The 20,000-nt window shown below is 39.0% G+C and overlaps 1 protein-coding gene across 1 annotated transcript in view; it reads left to right on the forward strand.

Moving 5' to 3' along the window:
• Positions 1–20,000, forward strand: part of galnt14 (UDP-N-acetyl-alpha-D-galactosamine:polypeptide N-acetylgalactosaminyltransferase 14 (GalNAc-T14)) — a 182,689-nt gene that overhangs the window by 143,564 nt on the left and 19,125 nt on the right. Inside the window, exons 7-10 of the mRNA XM_062437652.1 lie at positions 3,551–3,638; positions 6,072–6,156; positions 10,479–10,582; positions 15,229–15,355. Of these exons, the coding sequence (XP_062293636.1) occupies positions 3,551–3,638; positions 6,072–6,156; positions 10,479–10,582; positions 15,229–15,355 (404 nt within the window). The remainder of the gene's footprint in view (positions 1–3,550; positions 3,639–6,071; positions 6,157–10,478; positions 10,583–15,228; positions 15,356–20,000) is intronic.

Consider the following 20,000-nt stretch of genomic DNA (forward strand, 5'->3'; position numbering starts at 1 on the left):
GACATTCTAACTTTGCTACAACAACAGTAACACACACACTCAACAAACACAATAAAACATAGGCGTTGTATGTTTCTGCAGAACCACACATTGATCACATTTTAAGCATGTCATTGAACAACAAATTAAATGAGTAATGATGTTTCATGGTGTGACGACGCTGTGGTTAAGGTCTGGTTAGATTTAGGCATAAAAAACATTTGGTTAGAGTGAGGGGAACGTTATGGTTTGGGTTTGAAATGAAAACAATTGGTTTTGGGGTTAGGGTTGAAATAAGAAGCGAGCGGTACTCTCTGCTGCTTTGATGCTTTTCCAGCTTTCTTCTGTCTAACTAAGGCTCTAACAATCCACCTGACTCGTCTTGAAGAAAGTCAGCTCTTATAGATCTAAACTATGTGAGTTTCTCTATATTACATACTGTTGAAACAGAGATTTGTGGTTTTCAGAAACGTACAACTGGGCTGCATTCATGCTATTCTCTACTGATTACATATGAATGAATAAGTCTACTGTTGATGTCATAGACGAGAGATGATGGTAATAGGGATTTTTATGTTGTATTGTCGGATAATTTAGCCATAACTAAAGAATCAGAGAAGACTAAAACACTTTGAGCGCCCTGGTGGTTGAGTGCTTAGAATGCCTGGTTCCTATCCAGCCAGGAACCTTTGCTGCAGGTCATTCCCCTCTCTCTCTTTCTCTCTTTCTCCCTGTTTCCTGTTGGCCTCTCTGCCAGTTACTGACTAAATAAAGGCAAAAAAAGCACAAAAAGAAATCCTTTAAAAAAAAAGAGAGAGAGAACTAAAAAACAAACACAATGAATAGCTAATAATAGGAAGAATGGTGAATGACTTCAGGTGTATGCCCAGTGTGTGATGACTTTTCTCAAGGTTGTGTGGGTAGGTGAGTAAGAGAGTGATGTGTTTCATGTTTTAACTCTGATACAGGAGGAATATTTAGCCTGAGTAGCAAAGCAACCAGAGCCTAACAAGGAAGATTGTGCCAAGAAAGCAGACTAATGAAGGTTAGCCCAGGAGGAGTGCCCAGAGAGCTTCCAGGAGCCAAACACAACTAACACTGACACTGCTTTTCTAAGAATAAAAAGCCAGAAGATAAAAAGGCACAAACATGCAGTGAAAACTGTGCTTTTCTTTTATTGGAATGGTGGATTCAGATTTCATATGTTAGCAGCAGTCTTTGATCAGTGTCTTTACAAAACTACAAAACGACTGAAGCCAAAATCAAGTCAGCAGAGTTATGTACTGTCAGTTTAATCTGAAGATATGACATCTCAGCAGTTTAAAACCTTCAAATAGCACTTCTGTTAACTTCTATGTTCTTGTGTAGCATTTTAGACAGAAGTTAAAAGTCTACTCTTGCAGATTCCTTATTTTTTAATATTCTATCTCTATCGTACTGCGTATTATTCAGGAACATAATATGAGTAGTCGTAATCCAGCAATGATGCAGGACAGATGCATGAAGGATGGTGATGATACAGGATGTTTGGGGTCAGTTTCCTCTCAGCTTGTTCATTAAATGTTCTCATTCCAAATGTTCAAATCAGGTGGCAAAAAAAAAAAAAAAAAAGAGGAAACGGCTGAAATTAAGAAACAGCTCCCCAGCGATTTGAAAATAACGCTCATCCAATTACAACAGTAATGTCGCAAATGCTTCACCCTGAGTGCTGCACAGTGTCATTACCCTAACAGCTATTAAAGCAGACGCAGTGCTTTGTAATGTGGCTGGAGCTGTAGAGATGCTGCCTGCGTCCCCTTGCACTGACCCTGCAGCTAATGGTCCAGAACCGCTCCACCTGCTCTGTAATATCACTGGCTGAAGACGCATCCAGCCGTTTGACCAAACTAATAGAGGGACACTCCATGATTTAACAGGGAGTCCAAGTCTGGCACGGGCCTGTGTGTGTGTGTGTGTGTGTGTGTGTGTGTGTGTGTGTGTGTGTGTGTGTGGTTTTGTGTGTGTGTGTGTGTGTGTGTGTGTGTGTGTGTGTGTGTTGTACTTTTATCCTTGTAAAGAGCAAATGGTGCCATCAAGATAGAAATATGAGTGAAATCAAGTGCTGATATTTTGCCAGTTTGCACTTTTAAAAGGGTTTAAGACTCAGTTTAAGGTTTAACGAAGGGACTTACTGAGCCACATCTTCCCCCCCCCCCTATGGATGATTAAACAGGAGTGAGTGATATACTGACAAAAAATGATATCACCTCTAACATTTTTATTGTGTTCATTTTGTCCGATGTGTAAGTTAACGACCTTTTGTTTTCAATAAACAGTTGCAAAGTAGAAGAAGCTATTTCAGACCCAGCTGGTTCCCAAAATAAAAATCCTATTAATTTTCCCCATAGACAATGTTACGTGACTCACAGTTTGAGCACTTATATGATTTCAATATAAAACTCTCCTGGTTAAATCATCAGTACAAAAGATGGACATCTCCCTTAGAAAATGCCTTGTTCTTTAGTTAAAAGTCAAAAGTACAAGACTGTTTACGTACAAATGTGTGGGTAGAAGTTAATACGACTCCCAATTTGGATTTCAGCACAAAACAGCCAATCACTGATCTCAAAATGTGGTCACATGCATCGTTAAGGGGGCAAATGCTACAGAATACAGTGTTGAGAAGTTTCTGTTTTTACAATGTACAGAATGAATCAGTTCACATATAATTTGTGAGTCAGTTTTGAGTGAATTCATGCTCGCGGCTTCTTCTCTGTAGCGACAGCAGCCGAGGCTCATGGGTATTGTAGTATTCTTTACTGTCCACTTCGCCAAAATCTCAGACAAAATGTTATATCTCAGAATCAAAGTTGAAATAATTGAAACTGTTGGTCATGATGTTAGGTTATATTGGCGATGTCGTATAAATAAATATTTGAAATGAAAAAATGCAGAATGAGGAAAAAGCACTTCCATAACCAGCAGCTCTCCCTACTCCCAAACTGTATGTGAAGTCAGTTCTCAAGCTGTCGTCTCATTGTGTAAATCCATAAAACTAATAAATAGAAAGACCCACACAGCCTCTCCAAACATGTCAACATCCCTTCTGTTTATGTGCATTAAATCTCCGTTTTATTCCTTTTTGTGCTCATTCATCCTTTCATTTGGAAGAGTTTTCCAGCATTTCTTATTTTACTGTGGCTCAACAGTCGGACATTAAGGCCATTAAAGTGAATCAAATGGAATAGAATGGTGAACAGAGGTAGAGGTCACGCTCACCTCACTAAATGTGCTGCTTGCATGATTGGTGCTGAATGACTGAAACTCCTTTTAATGTGGTGTAATATAACGACCTTGGAATATACAGTCTCTTTCACACACACGTGCACACACACTGGACTGAAAATCTCATTTATTACAAAGGAATTTGATGATCTACTCACAGGAACACATTCAGTTGGTCCTTTTCTCTTTTTTCCTCTCCTTTATTTCTCTTTCTGTCATTCTCTTTTCAGTATTTTGTCCTTTTTTTCAACTTTGCTTCACAGCTCTAACCCATCATGAATGTGTTCCTGTTTTTGTGCGTACCCAGGACCCAACCCGTGTGGTCAGCCCCGTCATCGACATCATCAACATGGACACATTTGCCTACGTGGCGGCCTCTGCTGATCTTCGTGGAGGTATGAAAACTCTCCATCTGCACTCTGTGAAATAAAAACGGCTCCTTCAGGCATCTTTTGATGACAGAGAGAAAGCCCAGAGGGTTCCTGCTTTATGAAGAAGCCTTCATGATGAATTCATGAGCCTGTTCTCTGTGTCAGGAACCTGTAATATTCAGGCTTTGACACAGTTTTGACACCTTTTGAAGTATTAGTTTCTTGTGATGACCCTAAAGGTGTTTATGTTGGATCTCGGTGGTATGAGGAGTTTTTCACTCGAATATAATCTCATCTCAGGTAGATATTACAAATATAAACTGAGCTCACGTTCAAAATCATCTCTACTGAGCTGGGAGCAAAACTGGAGCATGTTGGAGTTGGGAAGTTGGAGAAAGTACCGTTTATGAAAATATTCCTCCCTACTTTAATTATTCTTTTAATTATATTCATATTACATTCTTTTGTTTCTTGCATCATTTAATGACACCATAGGTTAATGTTATGGATGTCAGGTTTCAATCATATTTGTCACTTCAGAATGACAGACGGCTGAAAATACAAAATACAATTTTGGTTTGCACCGACAAACCAAAATGAATTGACTTAAAGGGTAGAGGGTATTATTGTTTTATTACAAATCAGAGCACCGTTAACTTAGCACTCAACCGAATGTCAGGTTTGATGATTGGATGTTCGTTAGAAAAACACATCCCTTGTCTTAAGTCAGGTTCACTTTTCTTTGTTTTCATGTACACAGACTTTCATGAAAGAAGCAGATCATTTCTATTTGTTCATCTATAGTAACTGATGATTCAACCAGGAGAGTTTCATGTCTATCCGAACCTTCAAGACTTTTATTTACAAATGGTGGCTGCGATCAGATCTCCTGTACGTCACAGCTTTGCCTGTTTTGAGATGAGTTTCTGAAATGCATTGTGGGAAACCTGAAACCAAGAAAGGACTCATAATTGCAGTGAAAGCAGAGAGTGGAGGACGTTTGGATGAATCAGTAATTGTCGTGTAATGCATCGAGCATCAAGGACCGACGATGTATAACATCCTTTTAGCCTGACACGAGTTACAGATGAGCTGAAGTCAAATGGTCTGATAATACATCATAACAATACACAACCGTGCTCTCCACTCGTCCTCCTCTGTCATCCCTCGCTTTCTCTCAAGCCAATCTGCTCTAAGAGCTTCATAGACCCTCTCTCTTCCCATTAGCCTGTCTTATTCCAATCTTCCTCTGTTGGTAACAGGAACCAGCCAATCAATGCTGATAATAGCCCTGTCCACGGCCTTTTCTCTCTCTCTCTCTCTCACACACACACACACACACACACACACACACACACACACACACACACACACACACACACACACACACACACACACACACACACACACATACATGTTGAGACATACAGACTCACGCATGTTGATGTTTACAGACACACACACGCACAAATGGGGGATGGGAATGCTGTGGCAGCAGCTTCTTATCCTGCCAGACTGCCATATCAGCAAACACACACACCTTCACAAGCCAACACAAGTGCACACAAACATGTACATACACACATACAGAAAACTCTAATGCTTTATTTATTATATATATATATATATAAAAATATATAAAATACAAATGCAACAGACAGATACAACGGATAAATGTTACAATAAAGACTAAATCTACAATTTGTAAAGTAATTATCAGTTTACTAATTCATCTTAATGCATGAATTCCTCCTTTTTATCCTCATTCTTACACCATTGTCTTAATGAATGCCTCACGGTGATGTATGCGCATCCCAACACGTTATCAGTCGCGTTGGCTGAAAGGCAGAAACCCTCGACACCCGCACGCTGAGGAGATGCTTCAGGAAAGCATGACGTGTGGCCCATATGTTAATGTTATTGATGTAATTGATTACTCACTAAAAAGCACTGGGTTAAAATGTTACCCAGTTTGGGTCAATATAGAACCAACACAATACTGGGTTAATGTAAGCCACTCAATACAAGAGGTTGTTTTGACCCAATTAATTAATTTTATCTTCTACTTGACTTTACTTTTCTTCCCAAATTAACGCTTCTTATAATCTAGTCCACTCTTTTTACTCTTACATATTACATTTTGTTATTCATTTTTAATAATGTGTGTATCTTTCAAATGTCATATACACAGTGTTTGTGTACATGCAACAATACATTTGTGACAGTTTTTAATTAAAACTTATTGAGTGTAACGCTGGGTCAATATAACCAAACTGCTAAAGTTAAAGGGTCCAATCAGGTGAAGTCATAGATGGACCATCTGCTGAATATTATCTGATGAAGATGTAAAGTTGAGATGTTCTTTATTTAATGAAGCTTTGCTAAAATACAAAATTCTTTCTAAATCTATACAGTATAATGTATAAACTGTATATTTGTATTTCTTTTGTCTCCCAGGTTTTGATTGGAGTCTCCATTTTAAGTGGGAGCAGCTGTCACCAGAGCAGAGAGCTCGCCGGACTGACCCGACCCAGCCTATCAAGTAACACGCTGACACACACAGACACATGCAGTATAAAGACAATACACACAGACACACATATGTACAGTAGAGAGTGTGTAGGAAAGACAGAAAGCCACAAAAATACATAGGAGAGGTAGAAGAGGGAGAAAGAGAAACAGGGAGAGAAACGTGCAGAAACATATGGAGGAGATTAACAGAGAGGTGGAAAAGAGGGAAGATGTTTAATTGAGTATTTTCATTATCGTAGTAAATAACCAGACTGACATTTATACAGGAAAACTGGAAAATTAGATATTATTTTCTTCATTGAAAATCAGAAAGCTCAAATCAGATGAAGCTTTCCTTATGTTCATAAAGTTTAATAAATAAATACATAAAAACCTGCCAGAAGAAGTTTAATGTGGGTGTTTAACCCTGATCCTCACTTTCCATTTTCAAGCTTGAGTTAAGAGTTTTAATTGCTGCTAAATGTGGTCTGAGTGTTTCTGTCTGTGCGTGTTCACAGTATCCATACAGAGAGAAATAGATTTTGTCTAGACTGCAGTATTTCCTTCTATATATCCTTTAATATTGAACTATTATACTTGACAACTGGATCTATTCCATACTTAAAATGTAAATATTTCAGATGTGATAAATGCTGCAAGTGTTTCAGAAGTTTGATATTAAGAAGAATCTTTGTTCTGTGGTTTTTACATAATGTTATCTGCTGACCAGTAAAGGCTTAATGGCATCAATGATAAAAAAAAAAAACAACAGAATTTACACACATATATGTCTACAAAGATACAACATGGTGCCTTCAGATTGTGTTTGTAAGAAGTACAATATCACTTTTCTTCTTTCATTCGTTTTCACCGCACACTCATCCTCAACTTTGAGCACATTTTGGCTTCTTATCAAACCCCAAAAGTCTGTTATCTTTCCATGAATTCCTTTGTTAAATCTGCTACACAAGATTTGGTCAAAAACTACCATTTTTTTTATTTTTTGTCGACCGCCGAGTTTATGGACTGTGTGTGTTTGGAGAGTTTGTCCCTTGGAGAGGCATGATGATGCTCGTCAGACTGGACAGCAGCAAAGTGACAGTATACTGAACCACAGTTTATCAAATTACATTGATCTCAAACAAAGAGAAGAGATGCTTGGTACCAAATGTAACTACTAGATCATTTCCATCTGTAGTCTCCATCACACTAATCACACACAAACGCTTAACTGGAATATATACAAAGCAAAATACAAATATTCAAATATAATACTCTTTATCCAAAGTTATAAAATCAGGTCATCAAAATGTCAAATTAATGCTGACATGTCTGGTTACTTAACCTCACAGTAAAGAATGTGGAAATCTGTGCAAAGAGTTTATTTCTTTCTTTAATGATTTTAAAAGAAAAATCAGATTGTGTTTAAGGCAGAGCCTCGTTTATGATGCTACTGTCTCCCCTCGAAGCTCCGCTCATTTGCTCAGAGCAGAGCTGAACAAAGCTGGACTTCCCATTTGTCCTAAATGCTTTCAACTGATATGAAGAACAGCTATGATGTTTCAACATTACATCTTCATCATGTGCCTAACATGTGACTAAGTCCATATATAGATCTCACCTGATTCTGCAAGGAATGGGTCCCAAATTTAACTCCACCATTAGTTATGTTATAATTAAACATATGCTCGCAATGCATCAAAAATGTTCACAATCCAGAAAACTTTCTCAAGATATAAGAAACACATTATTTCATGTCAGATTATTGCAGCAAATCCTGAAAAATAAGAATAATAATACTATAATTTAATTATAATACTGTAGTAACGCTGTACTGCTAAAATAACATAGAATCCCTCCTGCAGCAATCAATAACAAATGTGTCACCCCTGTTTTGACCTGGCATTGCTGCAGCGCCTCCTGCTGGGCCGAGGTGAGGCGCTTCACTCATTTACACAAAAGCGGATCATTGATGCCTGACAGAGCATTTGCTTCGGAGAGATGAACAAACAAACAGAGGGACGGGAGATGAGCCACAGACCCAAACTCACATGCACGTGCACACACACACACACACACACACACACACACACACACACACACACACACACACACACACAGAGTTATAAATAATAAACTTTGGCTCTGTTCCTTCTTCATAAGTCAGAGCTTGGTGGCAGAAACACAGAATCATCCCTGTGCCAACTTGTGACTATCTGACTTGTTTTTTTAGAGGAGGCGGAGTGTTAAACTCTCACAGATGAACAAGTGGTGATGGTGTGTGTGTGTGTGTGTGTGTGTGTGTGTGTGTGTGTGTGTGTGCGTGTGTGTGTGTGTGTGTGCGTATATGTGTGTGTGTGTTATGGAGATAGGAGTAGAGACATAGAGTTTAGCTTGTTTATTTTGATGGTCTGTCTCTACCTGGATGTCAATGTGCTGCTTCTGTCTGTGTAACATCAAACCTGCAGAGGCTGGCCTGAGTCACCGTGTCTGTCTAGGACCAGACACACATTTATACACCATGCTTGTGAGGACACACTCATTGACATAATGCATGAATATCACTACACATAACTTGTGTCATAGTTCTTATATCTATATTGTGTCTTACTCGTGCCGAAAATGACAATTCATAGACTTTATGACTTATGTAAAGGGAGTTATTTAATTCTGTAAAGAAAAAGAGAGACTGACTTGCACACACCCAGGTGAACATTATATACAAAGATAGACAGAGCTACAGAAGCCAAAACACCTACCACTGTCTCCTGTTATTTTCCACAACCCCACCCTCATCTCCTGCATTCTCACATCACGCATCCTGCTCCTTGGCTCAATCTCTGCATGTACACTCTGCCTCGCAGCTCTTTCACATAAAATGGCCTTTGCAAACTGACCTCTGCAATGCCATACTACCAACTATCACTGTCAAATAAATGTAGAGGAGTAGAAGTATTAAGTAGAATAAACTTTAGTACCTTCCAGTGCTGCTATAAGGCCTGTTCAGATCAATATTAGCACAGTGTTAAAAGATGCAGCTTCCTCTTTTATTGACAGGCTCCAGCAAAGAAGGACAAGTCTGCAGTGCAATGTGCAAACTCAAATTCCTGCTTAATAACTCTGTTACATGAACTACATAAATCTGCTGCTCAACACATGATTGTTGAGGAGGAGGATGTAATATTTGTGGATGTGATAACTTTCTAGAATTGTAAAATCATGTCACCATTACTTAAAACCTTAACCTTTACCTAACTTAAACCCTAAAGCCAATTGTTGGTTAAATCAGGAGCGGACGTTCAGGAAGTGTCCTCACTATGTAGCTTTAAAACACGGTCCTCACAAAGACATAAGAACAAGAGCACACACACACACGCGTGCACACACACTAGCTTTGTCTCATTTCATTTATTTGCCAAGTTATTTCATGCTGTTTAATTTCCTCAGTTTGCTCCCATTAATACAAGTACATACACACAAAAACCAGCACGACAGTCACGTATACGGTCCACACACACACACACACACACACACTGCGGTAACACAAGCACATGCTTTCACACGCACACATATTTACATTCCTGCACACACACAAGTACGAAGGGAAGTTTTATGTGCATCCGCCCACAGTCTGTATGTATGTGTCCGTATGGTGGATGTAAGGTATGTGATGCATACAATACATACGGCACATTCAGACTCGCTCTCATACACACAGAATGCTATTTGCAGGCGGTGCAGCAGGATAATCATTAATAAACAGAAGGTATTAGATGATGCATGCTGGCCTTCAGCTCATGATTCAGCCTGTGTGTTTTGTGTGCGTATGTGTGTGGTTTTTGTGTGTAATTGTTTGTGTGTGTGTGTGTGGCAGCAAACCAACAAGCTCACTGGCTCATTTCTATTTTCGAAAAACACATAAAGCATCTAAAGAAGTAGTAAGAGTCTTTGGATTAGATTAGATGAGATTAGATTAGATTCAGGCGCAGATGTCTGTGAGAAAATGTTAAGAACAAAGATTGCTGTTCAATAAAATGACGGCTGCTGCTGAGATTTAATAAACACCCCCCAAAAAAAACAGGAGATGTTGTTTTCTTCTTTAAATTTGTTCTTTTTTTTGTAAACTTATAACCAATCAAATGGCTCCTTGATGATTTTTAAAGGTGTCATCATCACAAGATCTTCAGACCTGTGAGCTCCATGAGACTTAAATCTGGCAGCACAAGATTAGATTTTACAGATTCAATAGAAAGAACATACACATTATACAATGCAGCCATCACACTCTCTCTCTCTTTTTTTAAACATGCTCTCTCTCTTCTCCTTTTCATTGTCTCTCTCTCTCTCTGGCAGGACTCCCATCATTGCAGGCGGGCTCTTTGTGATTGACAGGTCCTGGTTCAATCACCTCGGCAAATATGACACCGCCATGGACATCTGGGGCGGGGAGAACTTTGGTGAGTCAGTTAATTTATTTCACCCTGACATCCATCACAAGCCACGTTTCCATCTAAAGGTTGAGCTGAATTACAATAAAATTGTAAAATAAAAATGCAGTTTAATTTTTTATTAACACACCAAGATTTCCACATTAATTATTTTTTTGTTTCTATTACAGATTTTAATATTTGCAAATTATAAATGTAAATAAAACCTGAGATATTCTGTAATGAGTGGACTCAGTGGTTTTAGTCTTCTCTCGATATAAAGATTAATAGTTGTATAAAAACATTGCAACACTTATTTTTCAAAGAAGAATCGATGGATCTTACAGTAACTTCTCCCTCCTTCTAGTCTACCCTCCTCTCATCTCTCAAATTAAAACAACAGTCCCGCTGTGCAGATGTGGGATGATTACACCAGGATTGCATTTAATTCGTAGTGCCTTCATAGTGATGCAAACTGTTTTCTGAGCCAAATCTGGAGCTTTGAACATATGGAGAGCTGTAATTTATCTTCTTTTCTTTTTTTTTTGGCTTCTGAAACTCTGATAGTCTGACAGTATGTTTTCATTATCATCATCAACCTGGCAGAGGAATGGTGAAAACACGTTGCAGTGATTTAAGCTGATGTAATACTGGTGCATTACTGACACATGTTAAGTAAATAAAAAATAAAAATCTAAACACGTCACTAGAGTCAATACTTTATATTATAGAGTATAAAGTCTGTTCAGTCCATCTGATGTGTCCATGTGTTTGTATGAATAAATCTTGGTAGTAATAGTTCCTTCTCTCCATACTGGACCTGAAGCTGACCTGTAAGAGATTCAGCACAAACAACCGTGACTCCTGCAGGGTCCTTTGAAATATACGTGTTCATATTTTAAGATTTTACACTAGTTAGAAACTTCAAACGAAGTCTTGCTCCCCATCGAGTCTCAGTGACGAACGCACAGGACCGAGAATATTTGTAACCTGAGAAGAAACCAGAAAGAGTTACAGAAGTTTGGAGGAATGTTACCAGATGAAAGTCGACTGACTGAAATCTCATAATTAAAAAAAAGAAATGAGTACATGAAACCAGCAGTGAGAGATTACTGGTTTCTTCTCAGTTTAAGATGTTTTAACAAGTTAACAACCTGCCGAGAAAGACGGATTATTACACATAAATGTTGTTGAGTATATTAGAAATAATAAAGGGATAAACCTTCAGTTTAACAGGCTCCTTTTGGAAAGTTGGATGAGATTTTAGATCATTTTTATTCACTTAACAATGTCATGTTATGAAATATTTACTTACAGAATAAAATATTTAGATTTATGGATTATGTTCTTAGTCAGGCTACATATAATGATTCTTTCCACTGAAGATGAATCTTTCAGTTATCGTCTTCATTAATCGAATAAGTTGTTGTGATCAAATTTTGATTTCCTGAATTGTGGAGGTCAGATTGAATCTATCATGAGCTCCTGTGTGCATCTGTAATACTGAACATAAAGTCTCCTGACATAAGCATACATACATAATACAATCATCTATCATGTATGTTACAGCATCCTTCAACTGCCTGAGAAGTTCCATCTCTTTCCTCTTTCTGATTTGTGAGAAAATAATTCAAAATCTATCCCAAAAAAAGTTTGAATTCAGATAGTTTGTTTTGTCCAATGAATTATCCAAAATCCAAAGATATTAAGTTCACAAGAAGACTTAAAAAAACAGCAAATATTAACATTTGAGAGACTGGAACCAGTGATTAATTTTATTATTCATAACAGTTGTGAGCTTAGTGATTAGTTATAAGTTGAGTTGTTCTGATTTTTTTGCAGCTTGTCTTCTAAAATGTCCATTTATCCAACAAAATTAAAAAATGTTAATTATTATATTAACATACTATCTGCAAAATATATTCCATGTTTTTCCTAGAATATCTGCTGGAGGAACATTATTATGGTTATGTTTTGTAAAGTATTGGTTAATAGATCATAGTCAACACATCCCTTGTGCTTAAAGTCAGAAATGACTTTTTAATTTATTTATATTACATTTTGAGGGTCATGATTTGTATGCATGTATTAGATAGTGATAGTAGACAGATAAACAAGGGAGAGATTTAACAACGCTCCCATGGTGAGGTTTAAACCGGGGGGGCGTCACGGTTCAATATCTCAGCCGTAAGTCAATATTTAACCACCAAAACACGTAGGATGCACAATCCTCCAGGGTCAAAGTTTTATGCTTTGTCAGCCCAATTATTCCCACCCAACCTCCCTCTATGATTCTGTGCAGGATTGAAAATTAAACTCACCACTGAACATGATCCAGATAAAATGTATTTGACAAAGTAAATTAACAGTATGTAAATGTATTTTGTGGAAGACGGGGTCAGGTTTTAGATGAAGAGTACAGGATTAGGCCATGAACAGCTGGGCAAATCACAAATAAGGGAGAAATGATCAAGCCGCTGAGTTAACTGACAGGAATACAGAGGTCCTTTAACATCAGCTGAACGAAGGTGAACTTTACTTTCAGCACAGAAAGTCGTTACAGTCTGACATCAATCCAGCAGCAACATCTGGCTCTCCTGCTGCTACCTGCCTCCACCCATCTCAACTGTGTGTGTGTGTGTGTGTGTGTGTGTGTGTGTGTGTGTGTGTGTGTGTGTGTGTGTGTGTGTGTGTGTGTGTGTGTGTGTGTGTGGGTGTGTGTGGGTGTGTGTGTGTGTGGGTGTGTGTGTGTGTGGCTACTTTTGGGGGCACATTTTAGACTTAGGAACAGTTAATTGGAGACGGCTTGTCCCCAATTGGGAAAAAGCTGATTTTTGGGTCAGTGGTTAAGGTCTCCAGGAAATTAATGTAGGTCTATGCAATGTCCCCAAAAGTGAGCATGGTCTGATGTGTGTGTGTGTGTGTGTGTGTGTGTGTGTGTGTGTGTGTGTGTGTGTGTGTGTGTGTGTGTGTGTGTGTGTGTGTGTGTGTGTGTGTGTGTGTGTGTGTGTGTGCACTTGCAAATATATGTGTGTGCTCAGTAATAGAGGGTTGGAGTCAGTTTGCTGATTGCTGAACTGCTGCTTCTCTCAAATCAATGAAAGACTGTTTTTTTCCTCCATCTCTCTGACGCACACACACACACACACACACACACACACACACACACTCATTTGCTCTCCGTCATGTTTCTGTCAGTCTCACAGGCTCTGTGTCAGTATCTCAGTATCTCACTGACTTCTCTCTCTCCTTTGTACTCTCTGGTGTTTCATCTTTACTTCCATCTCTCCTCTTCCTCATCAAACCCCATCCACACTCTCATTTTCACTTCCTCTCCCTCTCACTATCTGTGTCTCTCTCTCCTTCACAATCAATATAAAACTTTCTTAAGTTCTCAGTGGCTCGTTCTTTGTGGAAACTCATCATTCCTTCTCTTCACTGAGCTCACAGACAGACATCAACTATGTGAATTAAATAGCACTAACTCTTAGAGAACACACACACACACACACACACACAGTCACAAACACAATGATGTGAACTAAAGTGACGCTAGTTGTATCTTGTGTGTGTTTCTGTGCTCACTTTAGAGAACAAGCACAGTGTAAACAGGTCATACCAACACACACACATATTACAGTAACACAGCGCACACACTTTGTCACACACACAAACACTAAATCAAACAAACAAATCAGAGTCCGTGTCAGCGGGTCATCAAATATTCACCAAGGTTTGGCCCACTTAGCCGTGATGTGCAGGGTAGAAAACTAACGAGGAGACGAGAATGAAAAAAGGCTTCAAATAAACAACGAGCCCAGTTACACACACACACACACACACACACACAAACAGAGAGAGAGAGAGAAACTGCTAAAATGATACCTGACACACAAGCATTCAAAGAGTTCATTTCAGGTCAGTGAGTTTACTGCACTTTAAAAAAACACTCACAAGAATGGTGAATTTAGACTAGCAGCGTTCCCCAGTTAACATTAGATAACACAGCTGGTCTTATAATATATAACGAGCAGGTAAATGTTGTTATAATTTGCATTGCTGTTGTACACACATTGAATGTTGGGTGTTCTTAGCTGATTCTGAGGCATCATGACTGCAGCAAAAACATTATTACACCTGCTGCATGAAAGTCTTCATCGTTTTCGGTGACCTTCCTCGCCTGAAATTGTTTTGGCAAAATGATCAGATTTGACTGTCTGCTACTGTCTTTTATGCAGCTTAGATAGAAATCTGAGTGTTACTCTTGATAAATGGGGAGATTTCATGAGAACAGGTTTGCTGGGAGATTAATGTCCCAACAAACCGAAGCAGTATATTTGGTTACAGAAAATGAATGATGGGACTTTAACAACTAAATTAACACCAACATGTGAAGACTGTAAAGTTTTATTCTTTGTAAATGAGGCGAATAGCAGAAACAGGATGCAGTGAAATATGACACTGTAACAGACAAACAGCTTAAAACAGATTCATCTATGAATATGCATCATCATTTTGTCTGTGAAAACCAGTGTTGTGAGGACATTTTGATTGGTTCTCACAACTTTAAAAGGCTGTTTGAGACTTCAGACTTGGTTTTAAGTTAAGGTTAGAATTGGGTTTGTCAATGAGTGTCCTCACAAGGATGTAAAGATAAACTTGTGTGTGTGTTGCAGAGATCTCCTTCCGGGTGTGGCAGTGTGGTGGCAGTCTGGAGATCCTACCCTGCAGCAGAGTGGGTCACGTCTTCAGGAAGAAACACCCGTACGTCTTCCCTGAGGGCAACGCCAACACCTACATCAAGTAAGTCCCTGAACACACCTCACCTCACGTCACCTCACATTACCCAGTGTTACATTTTAGTGATAACTTTTTACTCTGATATCTGTTTGAGATGCCAGGGTGCTGCTTGATATCTGTCACCATAGGACACAAGACATTATAATATGTATAAGGGATCAGAGTTGATTAAGGCATCACCACTGATCAGAATCAGACAGTCTGGGTGCAGCATTTAAGGATTCAGATTATTTGCTCATCATTAATATCATTTTATACATTTTTATGACTGGAAGTAGGACAGCGACTGTCACCAGACTGAAAAAAGTTATTAAAGCTTTCCTCCAGCTCCAGACCTCACTGACCTCACTCATCTTTTTATCCACCATCGTATTCAGCTGTCACGTTTTTCTCCCTCTTCTTCACCTGAACTGCAAATCAAGCAGTTTTTGATTGTCTATTTCTGTTTTACTGTATGCAAGGACGTGTTTTCTTGTAGTTTTTTGTCAGCTTCTTATGTCATTCTAATAATAGTCTACATGTCATTCAAAAAGCACTTCTCACTTATCACTTGGTTCCTATAATACTGACCGACTAGCTGAACTCACCTAACTGAACACCTGACTGACTAACATTTGTACCGAGCTCTGTAATTATTTGTCTGTATATTCCTAAAATCCATTTTCACGTGTACTTACATCCTCTCCTTCCTACCTGCCCAACTCATAATCACACTAACTTTCATGTTGACTGACTCACCGCTCGACTGACATAATAAACACGGAGGAAACAGGCGTGCGGTGTTTGCACTCTGAGCCGTGCGCCGCCGCCGCCACCGAGCGCCTGCTCACAACATTATTAAAGTGGATTTACAGCTGCCTGGAAGCCTTTAGCGCTGTGAGTACAATATTATCCTATTAGCACAAGCTGTATTCTGTCTATGCCCCTTTCAAACAGTTCAAACAGAAAGATGTTTACAGGCAGTCCAATAATCCATTAACAGGACTAATGTGCTCGGGCTGTATGTGGATTGATCTCGTATAAATAGATTAATCAAGGATACAATAAGGAAGCTGGTCTCATTCAGATTTCAATATCGAGTGTCAACATTACTCTACGGTGCCGTCCTCACAGTTTAGAGAGTGAAGTGATGAAAAACAGAAATTAGTATGGAAATTGGACACAGGGGTTGTTTTTTTCTTTTTTTTAAAAATTTGAGCTGATATGAGAAACATAATGGTTTTTTTTAATTGTCCCTTTTTGTATATTGGATATCAAGGCATGGTGTTGAAAGGCTTTTTGGGAAACATTGTAAATGACTAACTGAAGTAAAGGGGACGAGGAGAGCGAGTTTACAACGAAAACAAAATTGCAGCACTTCATCATAAAATAACTCCTGGGATTCATACAACGCCCGCAGACTGATGATATTCATCTGGTGGATTTTTCCTTTAATGGATCATTTATTCATAAACCTCTGCATGTGAGCAAGGCATTAAAGCTGCCAGGTTGAAGGTTTCAGTTCCCAGAATGAGCACAACCTCTCCGCTAAACGGCTCATATAAACTTTGTGTTTTATGTCAAACAGATAATCCACCAACACTGAGGATGATTTTAGTTTTTTAGCTCGTCTGGTTAGTTGATCATTTTTCGCTCCCTGTTGGTCGTTACTGAGGCAACATCTGTTCTCTGCAGAAGGCGGCGACTTTTATTTGTATCACGATGGCCTCGTATTTGTGATCAACGCCAATCTCCCAAACAAAGCTTCTGTTGTCTGCTCGCGTGTCGCTCTGTCGGTTAATTAGCTAAGAGACTCTGGTGCCGGCAGTCTGGGTGATGAATATCCTAAATCAAAAAAGAGCTGCTTAATAATTCGATTACTGAGATTACGTTTTCCTCCCTCACTGATCCCTGCTGCTGTGACCTTGTGTGTGTGTGTGCAATGAGTGAGTTTTTAATTGTAAGCCTGTGTGTGACACGTATTTATGTTTCCTGGGATGTACACACCTCCTCTGTCTTCAGAAAGCAACGACAATGCATCGACTTTCTGAGGGAAGTCAGACTGCAGAACCTTCTCTCACGGTGAATACACTGCAGCCATAGATGTATTATAAGAGCTAGACACCGAACCAAAAATGGCACCTATTCAGACCTATAAGAATTGCTCAGCTGGTGCATACACCAAAAAAAAGTTTCTAGCTTCTGGGTTTACTTCCTTGTTTTGCCCCCATTTAGCCATAACTGAAGTCCAGACTCTATATAAAGATGGACGTAGAGAGGTGTGACGTCACCTGTTGGTTTTTATTGAAGCTGGTTTGAAGTCCAGAGTTGCAGCTTATGGTCGACGCCATCTTTTCTGTTTGGAGCCAGGACATGCCAAATAAGGAGTGTCGCCTTTCACACTCTGGAAAAACACCCTGCTACACATTATGATGATTATGATGTATTATAAGAGCTGGATACCGGACCAAAAATGGTGCCCATGCAGTCATATAAGAGTTGCTCGGCTGGCGCATACACCAAAAAATGTTTGAAGTTGTCAGTTTGGCTTCCATGTTATGCGGCCCACTGCACATACTCAGTAATGTTTCCCCTGTTGACCCTGCTCACGAGTTCCCACTGAGCCCATAGACGTTACATTGTGATGATGTCACAGGATTTTAAGGCAAGGCAAATCCAAAGTACTTTACATAAAACACAAAAATGCGTCAGGACTGAATATGAAAGCAACACATGGCAAAATATTTAAATACGATTAAAAGTGTTAAATTAGAAATAAAATGACACTATAATAGAGTATGATAGATTAAAAACAGGACAATAAAAAGTTACAGTGCAGTTTTAAAAGATTTAAAAGAACCGAGAGTTGGAGCAAAAATTGCTTTTCTCAAGTCGAGTAAAGTTTTACACATATAAAGCCTCCATGGATGAAAAATTCATGACATAAAGAGTCATAACTGAGCTTGTCTGCAGTTCGAGGTTTCCTCTCAACAGATTTACAGACGTCTCTTTTACACTGGTGGTCTATGGGGGAAATGCTGTTTGAGCTGCAGGGGGATTTTTCTTTGCAATACCGCCAAATACCACTATGAAAAATATGGTCTGATGTGCTGAGCGAGAGCACCCTATCCAGCTCTTATAATACATCCATGACTACAGCACAGTGTGGTGTCCCAGCTGCACCAGGAAGGATGAGGAAGCTCAGCAGAGGGTCATCATCACGATGGCCCTAAACATAATTGGACACAGATGGCTGCAGTTGACAACATCTAGCGGGGCATACAACATCATCCAAGACCCAACGCACCCTGCCACAACTTCCTCAAACTAACCTCTACAAGCTCCCCCTCCCAAATGCACACACACACACACACACACACACACACACACACACACACACACACACACACACACACACACACACACACACACACACACATGACTGAGACTGTTGACTGCATCCAAGTTACTGCTAATTGTTTATCATTTACCAGATAACACTGATAACATTGAATACTGCTCCTATTTTGACCTTTTTCTTTTTTATTGCTTTAATATCATTTTAATATCAGGGAGTACCATCATAATCTTGTTGTGTTGTTGTCTTGCACAGCAGTATAATGACAACAAAGTGCCTTATCTTATCTTTTATACGCCTACAAGCAGCATATATCTTCTCTCTCGCTCTCTTCCCCTTTCATTAAACCGCCACAGTCAGTGTGTGTAATGCCTGTAATTGAGGGTTTCTGTCATTTCAATGAGATAGTTCACAGCTTAGAGAAACTCGGCTAATAGCTAATTACTACAGAGAGACAGAGAGAGAAAAAGAGTAAATGGGGGTGAGAGATAGAGAAAATGTGCTTTTCTTTTCGTGCAGTGTGGGTGAATAAAGCGCACTGAGCTGAAGAGAGACGAGCTGAATGAGGATTTACACCTGATGTAAACATGCGATTTGTATCTGGATATTTTAACCACACAAGCTGTAAACGTGAGCCGGATTAATCTCAAAGCACAACAGGTTGAAGTGCCAAAAAAAACTACAGAGATGAGCTGGAATACCTTCCCTCTGGAGACAGTGTGTAAAAATGGATGACTTCTGTCAAATCAAGCAGGAGGTAAAATGAGTTGCCAGATATCATGGCCGTGGGTCAGCGCCACTCGAGCACATTTTTGCTTGTTTTGAAATTTGCTAAATAAATACTCCAAATTATGAAGATGTCGCCGAACAGATGGTAGCACGAGGGCTGCGAGAGGAGTCGGCTCCAGTGTGCCAATTTAAGATCAAACATGTTGTACAACAAGGTGAAATATAACAATAGAGCAGAAGTGGGTAGTTTAATTTACATATTGAGATATGAGAGCAATGCAGGCAACACTACTTCATTACTTTATGTATCTATTTATTTACCAATCATCAGTTATTAACAGGAACATGTATCCAGATAAAGATTGTGTGTAAATAAAAGTTGTTTTTTCTGTGATTTACACCACAGCAGGTTTGGTTGTTTCTGTGTTTTACTGTGAAAATGAAAGTATTATCTCAAAAAGTGTCATAAGTTTTATGAATATAATGAAACCAGTGTAAAAGGACAACAACAAAAGAGAGAAAGAACAATAAAGAGAGAGAGAGAAAAAAGAACAAGTTTTAAGATTCAAAGTGGAGACATGA

Source organism: Scomber scombrus, chromosome 17, assembly GCF_963691925.1.
Source record: "Scomber scombrus chromosome 17, fScoSco1.1, whole genome shotgun sequence".
Classification (NCBI taxonomy): domain Eukaryota; kingdom Metazoa; phylum Chordata; class Actinopteri; order Scombriformes; family Scombridae; genus Scomber; species Scomber scombrus.